This window comes from Cynocephalus volans, chromosome X, assembly GCF_027409185.1.
Source record: "Cynocephalus volans isolate mCynVol1 chromosome X, mCynVol1.pri, whole genome shotgun sequence".
Lineage (NCBI taxonomy): Eukaryota > Metazoa > Chordata > Mammalia > Dermoptera > Cynocephalidae > Cynocephalus > Cynocephalus volans.
In genome coordinates, this window is record NC_084478.1 from 64,265,358 (window position 1) to 64,280,354 (window position 14,997).

At 46.9% G+C, this 14,997-nt stretch overlaps 1 protein-coding gene across 2 annotated transcripts in view; it reads right to left on the reverse strand.

The window, feature by feature from the left end:
• Positions 1 to 14,505, reverse strand: part of SYN1 (synapsin I) — a 41,156-nt gene extending 26,651 nt beyond the window's left edge. For both annotated transcript variants that reach the window (XM_063082967.1, XM_063082968.1), the window contains exons 1-5: positions 14,129 to 14,505; positions 3,316 to 3,373; positions 3,121 to 3,212; positions 1,220 to 1,376; positions 957 to 1,046 (exon numbers count right to left, since the gene is read on the reverse strand). In XM_063082967.1, coding sequence (XP_062939037.1) covers positions 957 to 1,046; positions 1,220 to 1,376; positions 3,121 to 3,212; positions 3,316 to 3,373; positions 14,129 to 14,505 — 774 coding nt within the window. The remainder of the gene's footprint in view (positions 1 to 956; positions 1,047 to 1,219; positions 1,377 to 3,120; positions 3,213 to 3,315; positions 3,374 to 14,128) is intronic.
• Positions 14,506 to 14,997: the final 492 nt, after the last annotated feature.

The window sequence follows — 14,997 nt, forward strand, 5'->3', positions numbered from 1 at the left end:
AGTAGTAATGGTTTTTTGATCTCTATTAGGAACTATAATTTAATTTCATAACACCATGTACTCATAATTTACATCAGTAACAACAATTTGTAGTACTGGTGATAATTTGGAACATTAGTGATAATCTGTAATATTAGTGATTATATTTATGATAATAGTAACCATTGATTCAATTTATATTTGTAAACAATCTTATTTATAAAATTGGTACTGATAATTTTTGTTGGCAATCCTAACTTGAAATATGGATAAAATTTCTATTAGGAGAATATTTAAAAACATTAGTAAAATTACATGATTTCTTTTTTTAAAAATTAATTTATTTTTAATTGACATAATAATTATACATATTTACGGGGTAGAGAGTCATATTTTAATACATGTGTACAATGTGTGATGATCAAATCAGTAGTTAGCATATCCATTGTCACAAAAATTTATCATTTCTTTGTGATGAGAGCATTTGAATTTCTCTCCTCTAGCCATTTGAGAACATGTGATAAATTATTAATTACAGATGCCTAGCACTACTGTACACCACTAGAACTTATTTTTCTTACCTAGCTGTAATTTCATATTTGGTAACCAACTTCTCCTTATCCCCCCTCCCACTCCCCTTCCCAGCCTCTAGACTTGATTTCTATACGTAACATAATCTGATTAATTACATAAATTTTGTTCATTTACGTTGGAAATGGATTTTTAATACTGGCAAGGACAGATAATACGAGCCACAGGATCTGATAAATGTTGGCATTGATGGTGTAATTCACACTTGTAACCACAAGTAAATTTGTGGTATTAATAGCCCCTATCACAAAGCAACTTCGTACCTCCACATGCACACACCAGCCGCACTCTCTGATACTGTACCATTGTTAACACACCATTGGCAATATTATTGCTCTAGTTATGACTCTCTTCCCTCTTGCCCACTCTATTTCCCCCACACTCACCATCTCTTTGTGATTGGGGTAGAAGGTCTGATCGATTAGAGGGAATTCCTCTGTCCCCAGTTTCTTGTGCAGTCGAACCATCTGGGCAAACTATGAGAGCCAGGAGAGATGTGTTAGCAAGTCCCTGGTTTGGAGGGAGTCTTCAGGCTGGGATTCAGAGCTTCTGAACATCCTCATTTCCCAAAAATCACAGAGTGGCTTCAAGCTCCCACATGCATACATGAGCTACTCGCTCTGTCAGTAGCACATCTCCTGTCACTTACCACCCAGGGCTTGTCACAGAAGTTGTAGACAGAATGCAAAGAGTTAACACTGGGGATTCCTGCATATTGCAGCCCGATGACCAAACTGCGGTAGTCTCCATTGCGTGCCATGCTGAAAGCGTGCTGACGGATCAGCACGAAGTCTGGCTTCAGAGACCTGGAGCGGCAAAGTAGGAGTATTGAGTGTCCCCCCAAAAGCTCCCCACCGTGCTTGGAACAAAGACCAAATTTCTCAATCTCCACAGCTCCCAGAAATTGCAAAGTGGTTTCTTACCTCTGCACACATGCACCGGCTATTTCCTGTGACTCGTGCACCCTTTTTCGCCTTTCCCCATCAGGTGATCCCCTTTAAGCCTTTCCTACCTGCTCCCCTCCTCACCAAGGTCAGCTTGCAGCTTACCCACTCAGCAATGTCAGCTCCCTGGTCACAACCTCTCAGATGATCAGCTGTCCTCAAAGTGTGTGCCCAGAATAAATTCTAGCTTCGGGGCCTCTAGGCAAGTTATTCTGCCTGCCTGAAACATTCCCACCCTAGAGATCTGCATGGACCACTCCTTCATCTCCTTCAGGCCTTTCCTCAAATGTCTCTCATGCTACCAGGCCACCCTATTCAAACTGCAGACCCACCACCAGCCAACAATCCATACCTCTGCTTTACTGCTGTACAAAGGTACTCCCAAAAGTTCATGGAAAGATTCGTATTATCTTTCAAATTTTTAAAATTTATTTTTATTTTATTTTTCTATTGTCTAATTTCTTCTCAATTGTATTATCTTTTAATTCTATTTTTCCACAAACTTTTTGAAGTACCCTTGTGTTTTTTCTTAGCACTTTTACATTTTCTTATTTATTTGTTTATTGTATGTATCCCACAGTAGAATGTAAGCTTCACGAGGGCAGGTTTTCTTTTCTTTTCTTTTCTTTTTTTTTTTTTCATCTTATAGCATGTAGAACAGCTGCAGGGACATAGTAGGTTCTCAATAACTATTTGTTGAATGTAAAGTGCTGAGAGCAGCACTTGGCATGCAGCAGATGCTTAACAAATATTTGTTGAACTAATAATTGAAAAGTTTGGCTTGTGGTCTGCTGGGATCTTTGGCTCTTCAGAAGAAAAGTTATCTCTGCACATTCTGTGCCTAAGTTCTTACTCACAGAAGGGTAGGTGAGGAGGTGAGGACTCTCCACTAGCTTTAAGAGAGTCCTATGCCTCTTTCTAACACCAAGGTACACTTTTCATACTGTTGGGGTGCAGAAAGCCATTACCCCCAAATACGGTGCGCTGACATGCTGGAATAAAGCAGCAGCCTCAAGGTCTCTCTGACCTCTCTCCCCCTCCTGTCTCTCAATCCTCTGTCACTCTCCAAAGCACAGGATGAGGCTGTTTTCCTTATCTGCCTAAAGTCTGGACCCACCAAAGAAGAAGACAATGACCTCCAGTCCTTTCCCTGAGTTTTCATTAACTTAACTCATATCAGAGGAAGGAAGACTGGAGTCTGTCAACACCTGGACAGACTTTTGTTACAGACCACTGTCTTCTACTTCTGTCCTGTTCAGTATTTTGAAGACAATAATTTACTGGTCATTGTCTGCTCTGTGGGCCAAATAGACTTTGTCCCAAGCCACTGTATGTTCTCCAAGCTCATTGAGTCCCTTTAGAAATCATTTACTCCTACACCCCCCATGTTCCCTTTCCTTGTGAAGAGAGGTATATAAGCATCTCTACCCCACTGGGAAATTGTGAAATTACTCTCTTGTGATTCCCCCATGCATTGCCCCCTCCCAGCACATTAAATAATAAAATTTGTTTTCTTTTCCCATATTAATCTGTTTATTAGTTGATTTTTCAGAGAAGCTTCAGGGTGTTGAAGAGGAAGTTTTCTCCTGGCCCTTACAATACTCACCGCATGACTTTCACCCCATTCCGAAGAACTTCCATGTCCACAGAGAATCCACCATTGGCATGAGCCACGAGGTTGAGATCAGAGAATTCAGCCTGGAAAGGAAAGAAAATTGGTGATTCACCCACATCATGCAAAAATGACCACTCAGGTTGCAGTCTGGCCAGTTGATCCCCAAGTCCACCTGCCCCAACTTACCTGTTCTACCTTAATGTCAATTTCTCCATGGATCTTTTTTCCTTTGAAGTATTTTGCCCTGGAGAGGACAAACAGAGCACATCTTTCACATCTTGGAAAGAAAAACAACACCCAGGCTAGTCCCTTGACCCCTTTCCCCTTCAGTGCTACTAGAGCAACCATAAAGTGCTTTATAATTGCTGAAATACTTTGAAAAAATCAGCAGTGCTTTGCGAATGATGCTGTCTGCTGCAATCTTCACGGAGGTGCATAAATGTTAAAAGACATTGCAAACTGTAAAATATGTCCTTACACCACAGGGAGCAGGCATGTCCTACCATTTAGTCTACTCATCACACTGCTATTGTACGTGTTTTTGAAAAGCTCGACAAAATGAGTAGTGCTATGTAAATTATGACATAGTTTGAAATAGCATGAAGGTCTGTAAATGGCAAAGAACCTCAGGAAATACAAATCTATGAAGTATGCTTTGTGTGGCCTGAAGCATCTCTCTGCTCTCTGGCCCTTTCCCAAGGAGGGGCACATTCACCATGTGTGGTTGTGTGCTGTGAGGGACACAACAGCTATGGCTGGGCAGCTGTGTCTGAAAAGGAGCAGCAGATTAAGGGGTGCAGGCTGGAGTGGTTCCAAAGACACTGCAGTGGCAAAGATGGGGGGTGGGGAGGAATGCAGCTGAGGATGAGGGGAAGCCACAGGAGGGGGAGGAGTCGGAACAGCAGTCAGTAGGCACGTCCCCAGGCCTATCCCCAGCCGGGCTTGGTTTCTTCTGGCCTCCTGCCCTAGGTCCTGAATTTCTACCTGACAGGCTTCTCCATGGGTGGAAGGTCATCCCCAGTTAGGTTCCTCATGGAAAGGGATGAAGGGAAGGACACTCCCAGGGCCACCGCTCACTGACATGCACACAGTCAGGGTCTCTGACACATACACACCGCACTAATGGACGCTGGTGACTTCACTGACATATGCAAGAGATCCAAAGTACAGCTATTTCCTTTTCCTTTCTCTGTCTGTCTGTCTCTCTCTCACACACACATCTTCACAGACACTGTCCCCTAACAAGCATTGGAAGAGAATCTCTCTCAGACCTGCACATTTTCACCTATAAACTGATGAATGTGGATGACGAGTGTATATTACTGTTTTTAAAACCTTTCTGACCATAAGTGTAGTGGATACTGTGGTGTTCTGCTCAGGCCTCCTCTTTGCGGCCAATGTACCTTGAAAAGCAGCTGCTGACAGCTCATGGCTGTGTCCTCACTGGGAACTATCTTCTGTCACAGGGAACTGCCTTGGCGGAGGCTACATTTACTTCATGAGGGCAGCCCATGGCCTATATCTGGGCTACGAGTGGGTGCAAAGCCCAGCCTCGTGCCTCAATCTGGGCTGACTCTGAAGGACCGTCCCAGCTCCAGAGCCTCCCTAGGATCAGCTGAGGCCTCAGATGCAATCGCATGTGGGCCAGCCTCTGCCTCTGTTGAACCCTACCCTCCTCACAGGTGTCGATCCCAAAGACACTCCCAATAAGCCTCTTGCATGCAAATCTCTGTCTCAAAGTCTGTTTCCAGGGAACACAACAGTGGGCCACAGAAGTCAAACTACAAGGAAGGCTGTACTGTGTCTGGAGCTGCATCACCCAGCAGCCAGATGGCAGTGAGAATGTGTCAGCGGTGGGAGGTCGGGCACAGATAGCCCTTGACATCCTGCAGCTGTGCGAAGTGCTCAGCAGCAGGTCCAGGCTGTGACACAAGCAGGACGCTGGAGGTGGCGTAACCCATTGCACTGGAGGTGTCAGTAGTGGGAAAAGATGCTGCATGGAGTTTATTCTCCTGAGTAGGGGAATCACAGTGCAGGCCCATGGGGTTCTGGAGCGGCAGTGACTTTTCCTGATGGTGGACTGTAATGGGATTCCAGTGGAAGGAAATGTATGGGCTGCTGAAATACTCCTGGCACTTAGAAGGAATGAGGGAAATGGTAACCAGACTTGGGTTTTATGCCTTGAGTAGCTGAAGAAAGATCTGACATGCTCAGGGTGAATCATCAGCAATTCAAGGCAAAATGTGGAAGCCAGAGGACCTCCCTGGCTGCATTTAAGGGAACCCTAATATCCCACAACCAGAGGACAGACCAGGCTGAGGATTTCATTGTAAGTGTGGCAGACCTTCAGAAAAGGTTGAATTCTCAGGCCCAGCACATCTCCTACACCATGTTCAGGGCCTTAACGTGACAGGAGTGGGACCCTGAGGCTTGGGAAGAGGATGTCTGGACAGATGCAATTAAACACCATGAACTTACAGGCTCACCTGAACCCACTGGGTCTGCAGAAGTAGACAACTGCCCCTTGTTGTTATAGAGACCTTCCCTCTGCTTGAAGATAATGCAGAGGCCTCCACTGAAGTAGGTGCCTTATAAGACAATCCTCGCCTCTCAGAATCCACCCCCACCTTCCTCCTGGAAACCAGATCAATAACCAGGGTTGAATCCTAGCACATTCTGACTGGAGAGGTTCTAGGCTTGCAAAGGAAGGAGAGGAACAAAATACAAAAGAAGCTGAGGAATCTGGCTAATATGCATTGGCAGGAGCTGGGAGAGTATACATGGGACTGGGTCCTGAGGACAATGGATCAAGGGGGTGGAACAGGAAGTTGGAGCGCTCTACCAGGATACAGAACTTAAAATCCTGGCAAGGACCCTAGGAGATGTTACTAACACATTGCTAGGATGACTCTTGAAAGCCTGGAGAAAACAGAGGCCCACACTAAACGAAGCAGAAATGCCAGAACTTCCATTGTGGAGGGAAGGAGCAAAGGGCTCAAAGAAACAGACATGTTAGAGTAGACATACTACTTAAATCTGGAAAACCCATCAGCTGACTATGTCCTACAGGAAGGCCCAGAGGATATACCCAACTTATGAAATCAATAAGGAATATGTTGGCGAGACTGGCACTAGCCATATTGAAAAGCGGTAAAGTAATAAATGAAGTCCTGGCACTGGTCCTGCTCACAGTGGGTCCACTGGGTCCAGAGACCCACCCAATGGTCACTTCCCCAGTTAACAAAAGCATAATTGGAATGATTTACTTTGTAGTGGTCAGAACCCCTATATGGGTTCCTTGGCTTGGGGGTAAGAGCTAAAGAAGTAGAGAAGTCCAAATGGAAGCTTCTGAAATGGCACACACCCTCGTTCCCTGATCAAAATGGCAAATGCAAAACAATACTGTATGCATCGTAGGGGTGACGGTGGAAACTAGTGGCACTCTGAAAGATCTAAAGGATACAGGGGTGTTGGCTCCATCTTATCTCCACTGAATTAACTGGTTTGGCCCCAAAGAGGCTGGATGGATTCTGGAGAGTGCTTATAGACAACAGCAAGTGCAACCAAGTAGTACCCTTGATTGTACCTGCCATACTGGACATGCTGTCATTGCTAGAGCAGATTAATGAGATCTCAGGTGTAGCAGGTGGCCACCAATTTGGCAAATGCACTCTTTTCTATTCTGATTAGAAAAGAAGATGAGAGTGGCTTGTTAGCTCAGTTGGTTAGAGCATGGTACTGAAAACACCAAGGTCCAGGGTTTGATCTCTGTGCTGGCCAGCTGCCAAAAACAGAAAGAAAAAAAGAGGATGAGAAACAGTTCACACTCACGTCGGACTGACAACAATATTCATTGATGGCCTTGCCATAGGGCTATGCTATCTCTCCTATTCCATGTCATAATATGAGGGTACTTCAAAAAGTTTGTGGAAAAATAGATTTAAAAGATTATATGAATCTTTCCATGAACTTTTTGAAGACCCCCCCGTATAGTCCAGAGGAACCTAGACCATCTGGACATCCCACAGAATATCACACTGCGCTACTGTATCGACTATATCACACTGTGCAAGATGAGCAAGAGATGGTTAGCATATTGCCTTGATAAGACACATGCATTCCAGAGGGTGGCGGACAAACCCTACAAAGACTCAAGGGCCTGCCACATTAGTAAAATTTTTAGGGATCCAGTAGTCCAGGGCACGCCAGGACAGCCCTGCCAAATAACAGAGCAAAGCATTGCATCTCGCACCTTCCACCGTGAAGAGAAAAGCACGATGCCTTGTAGGCCTCTTCATGGTCTGGAGGCAGCATATTCCACACCTGGAAATATCAGTCTGACCTATATTCCAGGTGACATGTAAAACTACCAGCTCTGAGTGGGGTCCAGAGTGGACAAGGGCTCTACAGCAGGTCCAGGCTGTGGTGCAAGCAGTCCTGCCACTTAAGCCATATGATCTGGCAGATCCTTGATACTGGAGGTGTCAGTAGTGGGGAAAGATGCCATGTGGAGCTTATGGGAAGCCCAAGTGGGTGGCCCTCGGGGTTCTGGAGTGAGGCCAATGCCATCTGCAGCAGAGAATATGTCTTTAGAGAAACAAATCCCGCTGCAGTACTGGGCCCTGATAGAAACAGAATGCTTGACCATGGGGCACCAAGTGGCCATGCATCCAGAACTGCCCAATAGGAGTGGGGCCCTGCCAGACCACCAAGTAATGGCTCAGCAGTCAGGATTGAGCCCATGCAGGACCAAGCAAGCCGTGTGAGCAGGTAACCCAGATCCCCACGTCTTCCACAAGTGTCGTGCTGGTACCTCGCCCTCAGCTAAGGGGACGCCTTAAGACCAGCTGATGAAAGAGGAACAAGCCTAAGCTTGGTTCACAAATGGGTTGCCTTGCTATGTGGGTGGAAGGCAAACATGGACAGTTGCTACACTATAGCCCCACTTGAGTGACCTTGAAAGACACTGGCAGAGCCCCCAATAGGAAGAGCTTTGGACTCTGCACCTGGTCATCTACTTTGTGTGGAAAGAGAAGTGGCTCAAGATTAGTATATATATTCACTTATGGGCAGTGGGAATGGCTTGGCTGGCTGGTCAGAGATCTGGAAGGAAAAAGACTGGAAGATCAGGACAAGGAGGTCTGGGATACGGAAATGTGGGTGGACAGAAGGGAGTGGGCAAAAAGTGAGGAGTGAAGATCTTTGTATTGTGTGTTAACACCCACCAGAGAGCACCCACCATGGAAGTGGCACTGGGCAACCAGGTAAACAGAATGAGTCAGCCAGATGACGTCAGCCAGCTTCTCTAATTAGCTGCCCCAGAGCTAGCAGATGGGCACATCAATGAGGTGGCAAGAACAGCAGAGATAGAAGCTATGTGTGGGGCCAACAGCATTACTGCTGAATGTCCAACCTGCCAGCAACAGAAAATAACACTGAGTCCCTGATATGACACCATCCCTCAAGAAGACCAACCAGTCACTTTGTGGCAAGCTGATTACATCAGGCACCTTCCACCCTGGAAAGAGTAGCGATCTATTTTAACTGGAACATTCCAGATATGGGTTTGCCTTTTCTGACTGCAGGACCTTAGCCAGCATCACTGTCCAAGGGCTTAACACAATATTTGATCCACCAGCATGGGACCACACATAACATTGCATCAAACCAAAGGACACACCTCACAGAAAAGTAAAGGAGGTGCAAAAGTGGGCGCATGATCATGGAATCAACTGATGACATACATACCACGGCACGCAGAAGCTGCTGGCCTGACAGAAAGATGGAAGAATTTGTTGCAGCCACAGCTAAGACCCCAGCTTGCAGGTGATACCATGCAAGAGTGGGCACCATCCTCCAAAACATAGTGTAAATCCTAAACCAATGACGATTGTATGTGCTGTGTTCCTAATAGGTAGAATACATGGGTCTGGGAACCCAGAGGTTAAGGTGGGAGTAGCCCAGCTTAGCATCAATCCCGGTGATCCACTTCTGGAATCTATGCTTCCTGTTCCCTCAGGGCTCTGCAAGGTTAGAGGTCTTGGTTCTCCAAGGGGGAACACTGCTACCAGGGGACACAGCAAGAATCCCATTAAACTCTAAGCTATGGTTGCCACCTAGACACTTCAGGTTTCTCATGCTAAGGGATATGAAGAAGAATCACTCTCTTGGCAGGGGACATGACATGACCCTGATCGTCAGGAGGAGGTAGAGCTGCTGGTACACAGCGGAGGGCATGGAGGAGCTTGTCTAGCACCCAGGTGATCCACTTGGGCGTCTGTTTGTACTCCTTGCTCAACTTTGATGGAAAATGGACAAGTACAGCAGCCATAGCCTGAAAACAGCATGGGGACTAAAGTCTCAGGGATCCCTCAAGGATGAAGGAGTGGATCACCCACCAGGTAAGCCACCAAGACCATCAGAGGTGCTAGTTGAAGGTGAGGGGAATCTAGAATGCATAACAGAGGAAGGAGACAATGAATATCATTTATGGTCTTGAAATCAACTGCAGCAGCAGAGACTAGTTCGTCCCACTACTATGCCCTTTCAAGTTTCTCCCAGAAAACAAGACCAATTAGAATCCTGGAAATGCTGTTCCCAGTGCGGGGAACTTACTACAAGAAGCAAGTGAATTGGGGGAGCACAAGGGGTAGACTGTGGGCACCACTCAGATCCTTACCTCCCCCTTCAAACCTTTCCATCTACCCCTGGCTTCTGGGACTGTCTGCTGCTGAAGGCTCACAGTTGTGTCCCTCACTGGGAGTTGGCCTCTGCAGCAGGGCTTTGCCTCACCAAGATTATGCCTCCTCTGGTGGCAGTCTACAGCCTATGATGGACAGATGCTGGTATACAAAGGCATGGCTACCCTACCTCAATTAGGACAACTCAGAATGGCCATCCCAGCACCAGAGCTCCTCAGAGGATTGGCTGAGGCCACTGTTGTGGTTGCATCACAACTCAAGTTTTCCCTGTGCCCAGTCCTGCTTCTCTCACTACCCCACCCCCCACCCCCCTGGCCCGCCCCAAGTTGTCCCCAAGAGCTCTGTCCAATAAATCTCCTGTATGCAAATCTCACAGTCTTGGGGGCCGCTTGCAGGGAAGTCTACCTAAGAAAAGCAGCCACAATAAGACATACGGTTTATATAACCCACTATATACACATTTACATAATACCCCACCCTATATATGTAATATATGTTATTATTAAAACACACACTATACAGCAAATATGAGAAAACAGAATACGTCTTATATAACTATAAAATGTTTTATATTACATATTATGTGTATATGTATCTAGAATGAATAGTATAAGTACTATACACACACATATGCATACATACATATACACATAATTTGAATGAAAGTTTCAGTAAACAATCACCTTTATTATGGGCAATGCAGTCAGATATGTCCTATTCTATTTTATTCCACTACATGAACAAAAACATACACATATATGAGGGTACTTCAAAAAGTTCATGGAAAGATTCCTATTATCTTTTCATTCTATTATGCCATGAACAATTGGAAGAACCCTGGTAGATGTATTATATACTATAAAGCCATCATTTAACAAATTATACAGTATATCTCATATATAATATATAGTATCCATTATCAATTATAGATTTTATTGGAATAACAGTTTCACTAAACAACTCCATATGTGCAATATACTCTGTTAGTTTCTATTTTTATTTACTCTACTTTATGAAGAAAGTGAAATGCTGGTCTTGAGCTAAAAGGTGACCCACAGTTTGAAAAACAATGGACTAAATTATCTCTAAAAAGGGGAGATGAGTCTCAACTCCGAATTTGCAACTTTAAACCCTGGAGGGATCACGACCCAGGAAGAAATGAGAGTGGTGAGGTTTGGTGGGAAAGGTGTCAGACTGCACGTACTCAGGTGTACATTCTGATATAGAGCTTGCACAGCTCCTCCTTTATTCCAGGATCAAATCCCTAAAGCTTGCATGGTTTTGAATGTCTGCAAGTTGGTGATGCAGGTCTCTGTTCCCCACACTGAGCCTGGTGTACATAGGCTCTCTCCCTTTGTCTACCACACTCCATATATAGTAGACACTAAATAATATTTGCCAGACTGAATAGAAGATAAGACAGGAGGGGATGATGGGATAAAGGAGGGCTTCTGGGATGTAAAAGGGAAGGGGCGAGGGTTGCAGGGAAAGGCAAGTGTCTTTCACTGAATTCAGCAGGTGCTCAATAAATGCTTGCTGGACAGATTAGAACAAAATGGAAAAGATTGGTGTTGCAATTATGGAAAGAGGAAGGGACTTTTTAGTATTCAGTAGATAATAAATGCTTGGTGGAATAAAGAAAAAAAGCAGCAGAGAACCCGCCTGGAGTGGAGAAGGAGAGTCCAAAGGAGGGTGGTTACTGACATCCACGCAGGTCCTCATTAATGTTTGCTGACTTCAGTGGAAGAATTTTAGCCAGGAAGAAGCACCTTGGTGAGTGGATGTTGGTGAAGGAATTACAGCACGCACTTAATAAATGCTTTATGGATTGGTGAAAAGAGTGGAAAAGCCTGCTGCAGGGGTGGGAATGTGGTTATTTGAACAGAGTACAGTAAAAGATTAATAAGTGCTTCTGGATTTATTGGGGGAAAAGGGCACCTGGGGAGATGGCTACTAAGTAGGGGAGGAGGCCTAGCCAGAATAAATGGAAAACGGTGCATGTTCTGAGCTTTCAGGATTGCGTAGTATGAAAGGCAGGATGTTGAAGGGGGAATTAGGACTGGAAGAGGAGCGGGAGAAGAGACATTGAATGCAGGGTTCTTAGTAGTATATAATAAGTGCTCATTAAATGACTGTGGGATTGAATGGAGAAAAAGCCAGCTGGTGGTTGGGATTAGAAAGAAGGGGGGCTGAAGGAGGTTTCTTCCTAGTATATAGTAGAGCTTAATAAATGCTTCCCACACTCTGACACATGGAAAGTATGCAATAAATATCTGTAGAATGAATAAATGGCTCTGAATAGAGAGAAAGACAGCTGAGGGGAGGGGTGATCTAACCAGTAAACAGCAGGTACTCAATAAGTTTAGGCTGAAGTAGACTCCTGGAGAGAGAGCTCTTGAGGCAGGGGTGGGAACTTCCAGAGACTTAGAAAGAGGAAGTTGAGAATGACTCACCCAGTAGGTGCTCAGCAAGTGTTTACCAGCTTAAATAGACTAAAGGCCCTTTGGAGTATGGACTTAAGGGTGGGACACGACATCTTAGGGGTAATGAAGGGAGTGGGAAAGGGGTAGCTTTTCTAAATTGGGTTCTGGATATATCAAAGGAAAGGACTCCGGGGACAGGCCTTATGATTGGAGCACATTCTCCTAGGGGTAATGGAGGGGAATGTACTCCTTACACACAACAGGCACTGCATAAGTGCTCACTGGATCCACTGGAAGAAAGGAACTCTGGAAAAGAGGTGTTAATATACAGAAGGCATTCCGTAAATGCTAATGTGAGCCATTGGAGGAAAAGGTCTTTGGGGAAAGACGATTAGAATGGAACACGAGTCAGATAAAGAATAAATGCTCACTGGATCCATTAAAAGAAAAGGCCTTTGCGGATGAGGGGCTAGGGATGGGCATACAATCACTTGATAAATGCTCACTGGATCTTTGCAGGAAAAGTCCTTTGGGGAAGGGCAATGGGGATGCAGAAACTTAATGTAAGCTTGATTCTCTATCCATGGGAGGAAAGGCTTTTGTGGAGAAGGCACATAGTAGGTGCTCCATAAATACTCCAAGGAATGATTATAAGAAAAGTTCTTTGGAAAGAGTAATTGAAATGATGCATATAGAAAATGTTAGATATCTGAGTCCTGGATTAATTGAAGGCACAGGCCTTTGGGGAGATGACTAAGGTTGGGTGATGCAAAAGGTGCTGAATACATGCAGACAGAAGCCACTGGAGGAAAAGGCATTGGGGAAAGAGTTTGGGGATGGGGTACACAGCAGGCACTCAATATATGCTTGCTGAATATATTGTAGGAAATACATTTAGAGAAAGCTCACACCACAGGCAGTTGATAAATGCTAGATGGATCCACCAAATGAGAGGCCTTTGAAGAAGTAGCTTGAGAAGGGGGGATACAAGAGGCATTCAATAAATGTTTTCTAGATCCATTGTAGGAAAAGGTCTTTGAGGAGAGAGGGTCTGAAGATAAATTACACACAGAAGGCTCAAAAATGCTCATGGAACTCATGGGAGGAAAATGATTTTTTTGAGAAGGGGCTTTGGGATGGGGCGCACATCAGGCACTTAATAAATGCTTCCTAGATCCTTTGGAGAAAGAGGCCCTCAGAGAGAGGGCCTGGGGTTGGGGCACACAGAAGGCATTCAGTCAAGGCTTATAGGATCCATTAAAGGCGAGGGTTTTGGCAAGAAGCTTGAATGGGATACACAGCAGGCACTCAATCAATGTTCACTGAAAGGCCTTTGAGGAGCGGGCTGGGGTGGGACACATAGCACAGACAGGATACTTGTCCACAAGATCCATTAGAGAGAAGGCCTTAGGGCAAGGGTTGAGAACAGGACACACGCTAGGCTCTCAGAAAATGCTCACAACAATCATTGAAGCCAAAGGCCTTTGGAAAGGGCTCTTCAATGAGGCGTATTGCAGGTACTCAATAAAAGCTCACAAGATCCATTAAAGGACACAGTCTTTGGGGCAAGGGTTGCGGGGGGGACAGGACACATTCAGTTCACAGAATATATGGAAGCCAAAGGCTTTGGGGAGGGGGATTAAGGAGGAGGTACACAGCAGGCGCCTGATAACTGCTACCTGTATTCAGCAGGAAGGTTGGGGTGGGGGAAGGGCGAGGCACACAGGAAGCTCCCGGCATGATAATTTAGAGGAAATGGATTTGGGCAAGGGGGCCAGGTGCCAGGCACACAAGTGCTGCTTGATAATTGTTCGTTCATCGCGGAACGATATGGGGACCCAGGCCCGCAGGAAGACATCCGCGGCAGTGGCTTACCAGTCGGTGTGCGGCTCGTCGATGACCAGCAGCACCCTGGCGGCAGCGCCCCCGCGGCCTGCGCCCCCAGAGCCGCCGCCCACTTGCTCGCTGAAGGTGGCGGCCGCGGCTGCCGTGGTCTGCTTGACCGCGTTGGACAACGACGAGAAGAAGCCACCACCCCCCGAGGACCCGGGGCTAGGGGCGGCTGGAGAGGCCACGGGGGCGGCCACGGAGGCCCTCTCGGCAGTGGCAGTCGCGGGACCGGGTGTGGCTCCCGGGCTCGCGGCAGAGGGCGGCGGAGGGGGAGGCTGCGGGCGCTGCAGATCTGTCATGTACCCATTCGGCAGATTGGCCATGAAGTTGCTGTCCGACAGGCGGCGCCGCAGGTAGTTCATGGCTGCGGCTTGGGGCAGGGGGTCCTAGGCGCAGTCTGGTCAGGAGCCGCGGGGGCGGACCGCGCGGGGCCCTGGAGCACAGCTGCGCTCTCGGGCACGACGCGACTCCTCCGCTGCCCGCTGCAGACTGAGGCAGCGCTGAGTCGCCGCCGCCGCAACGCGGATGGTCGCGCCCGTGCCCCCTATCTCGCACCTCACGTGGTGTAGTCCGGCTGGACCGGCGGCGGCGCGGACGCGACCAAGGCGGCCGGGAAGGGGAGTTTGCGGAGGAACGCCGAGTGACGTCAGCGCGCCTTCAGTGCTGGGGCGGCAGTGGCGCGCGCCGGCAGGCGGGGGCGAAGGCACTGTCCGCGGTGCTGAATCCGGCACTGCGCACGCGCCACGCCGCATCCTGTTTCCCTTCCCCCCCTCTGACAGGGGATGCGCAATTTGGGGAGTGGGGGCGGGGTGCTTGTCTGGAGGGTAGGGGTCGGCCATCAGGCAGGCCCCCTT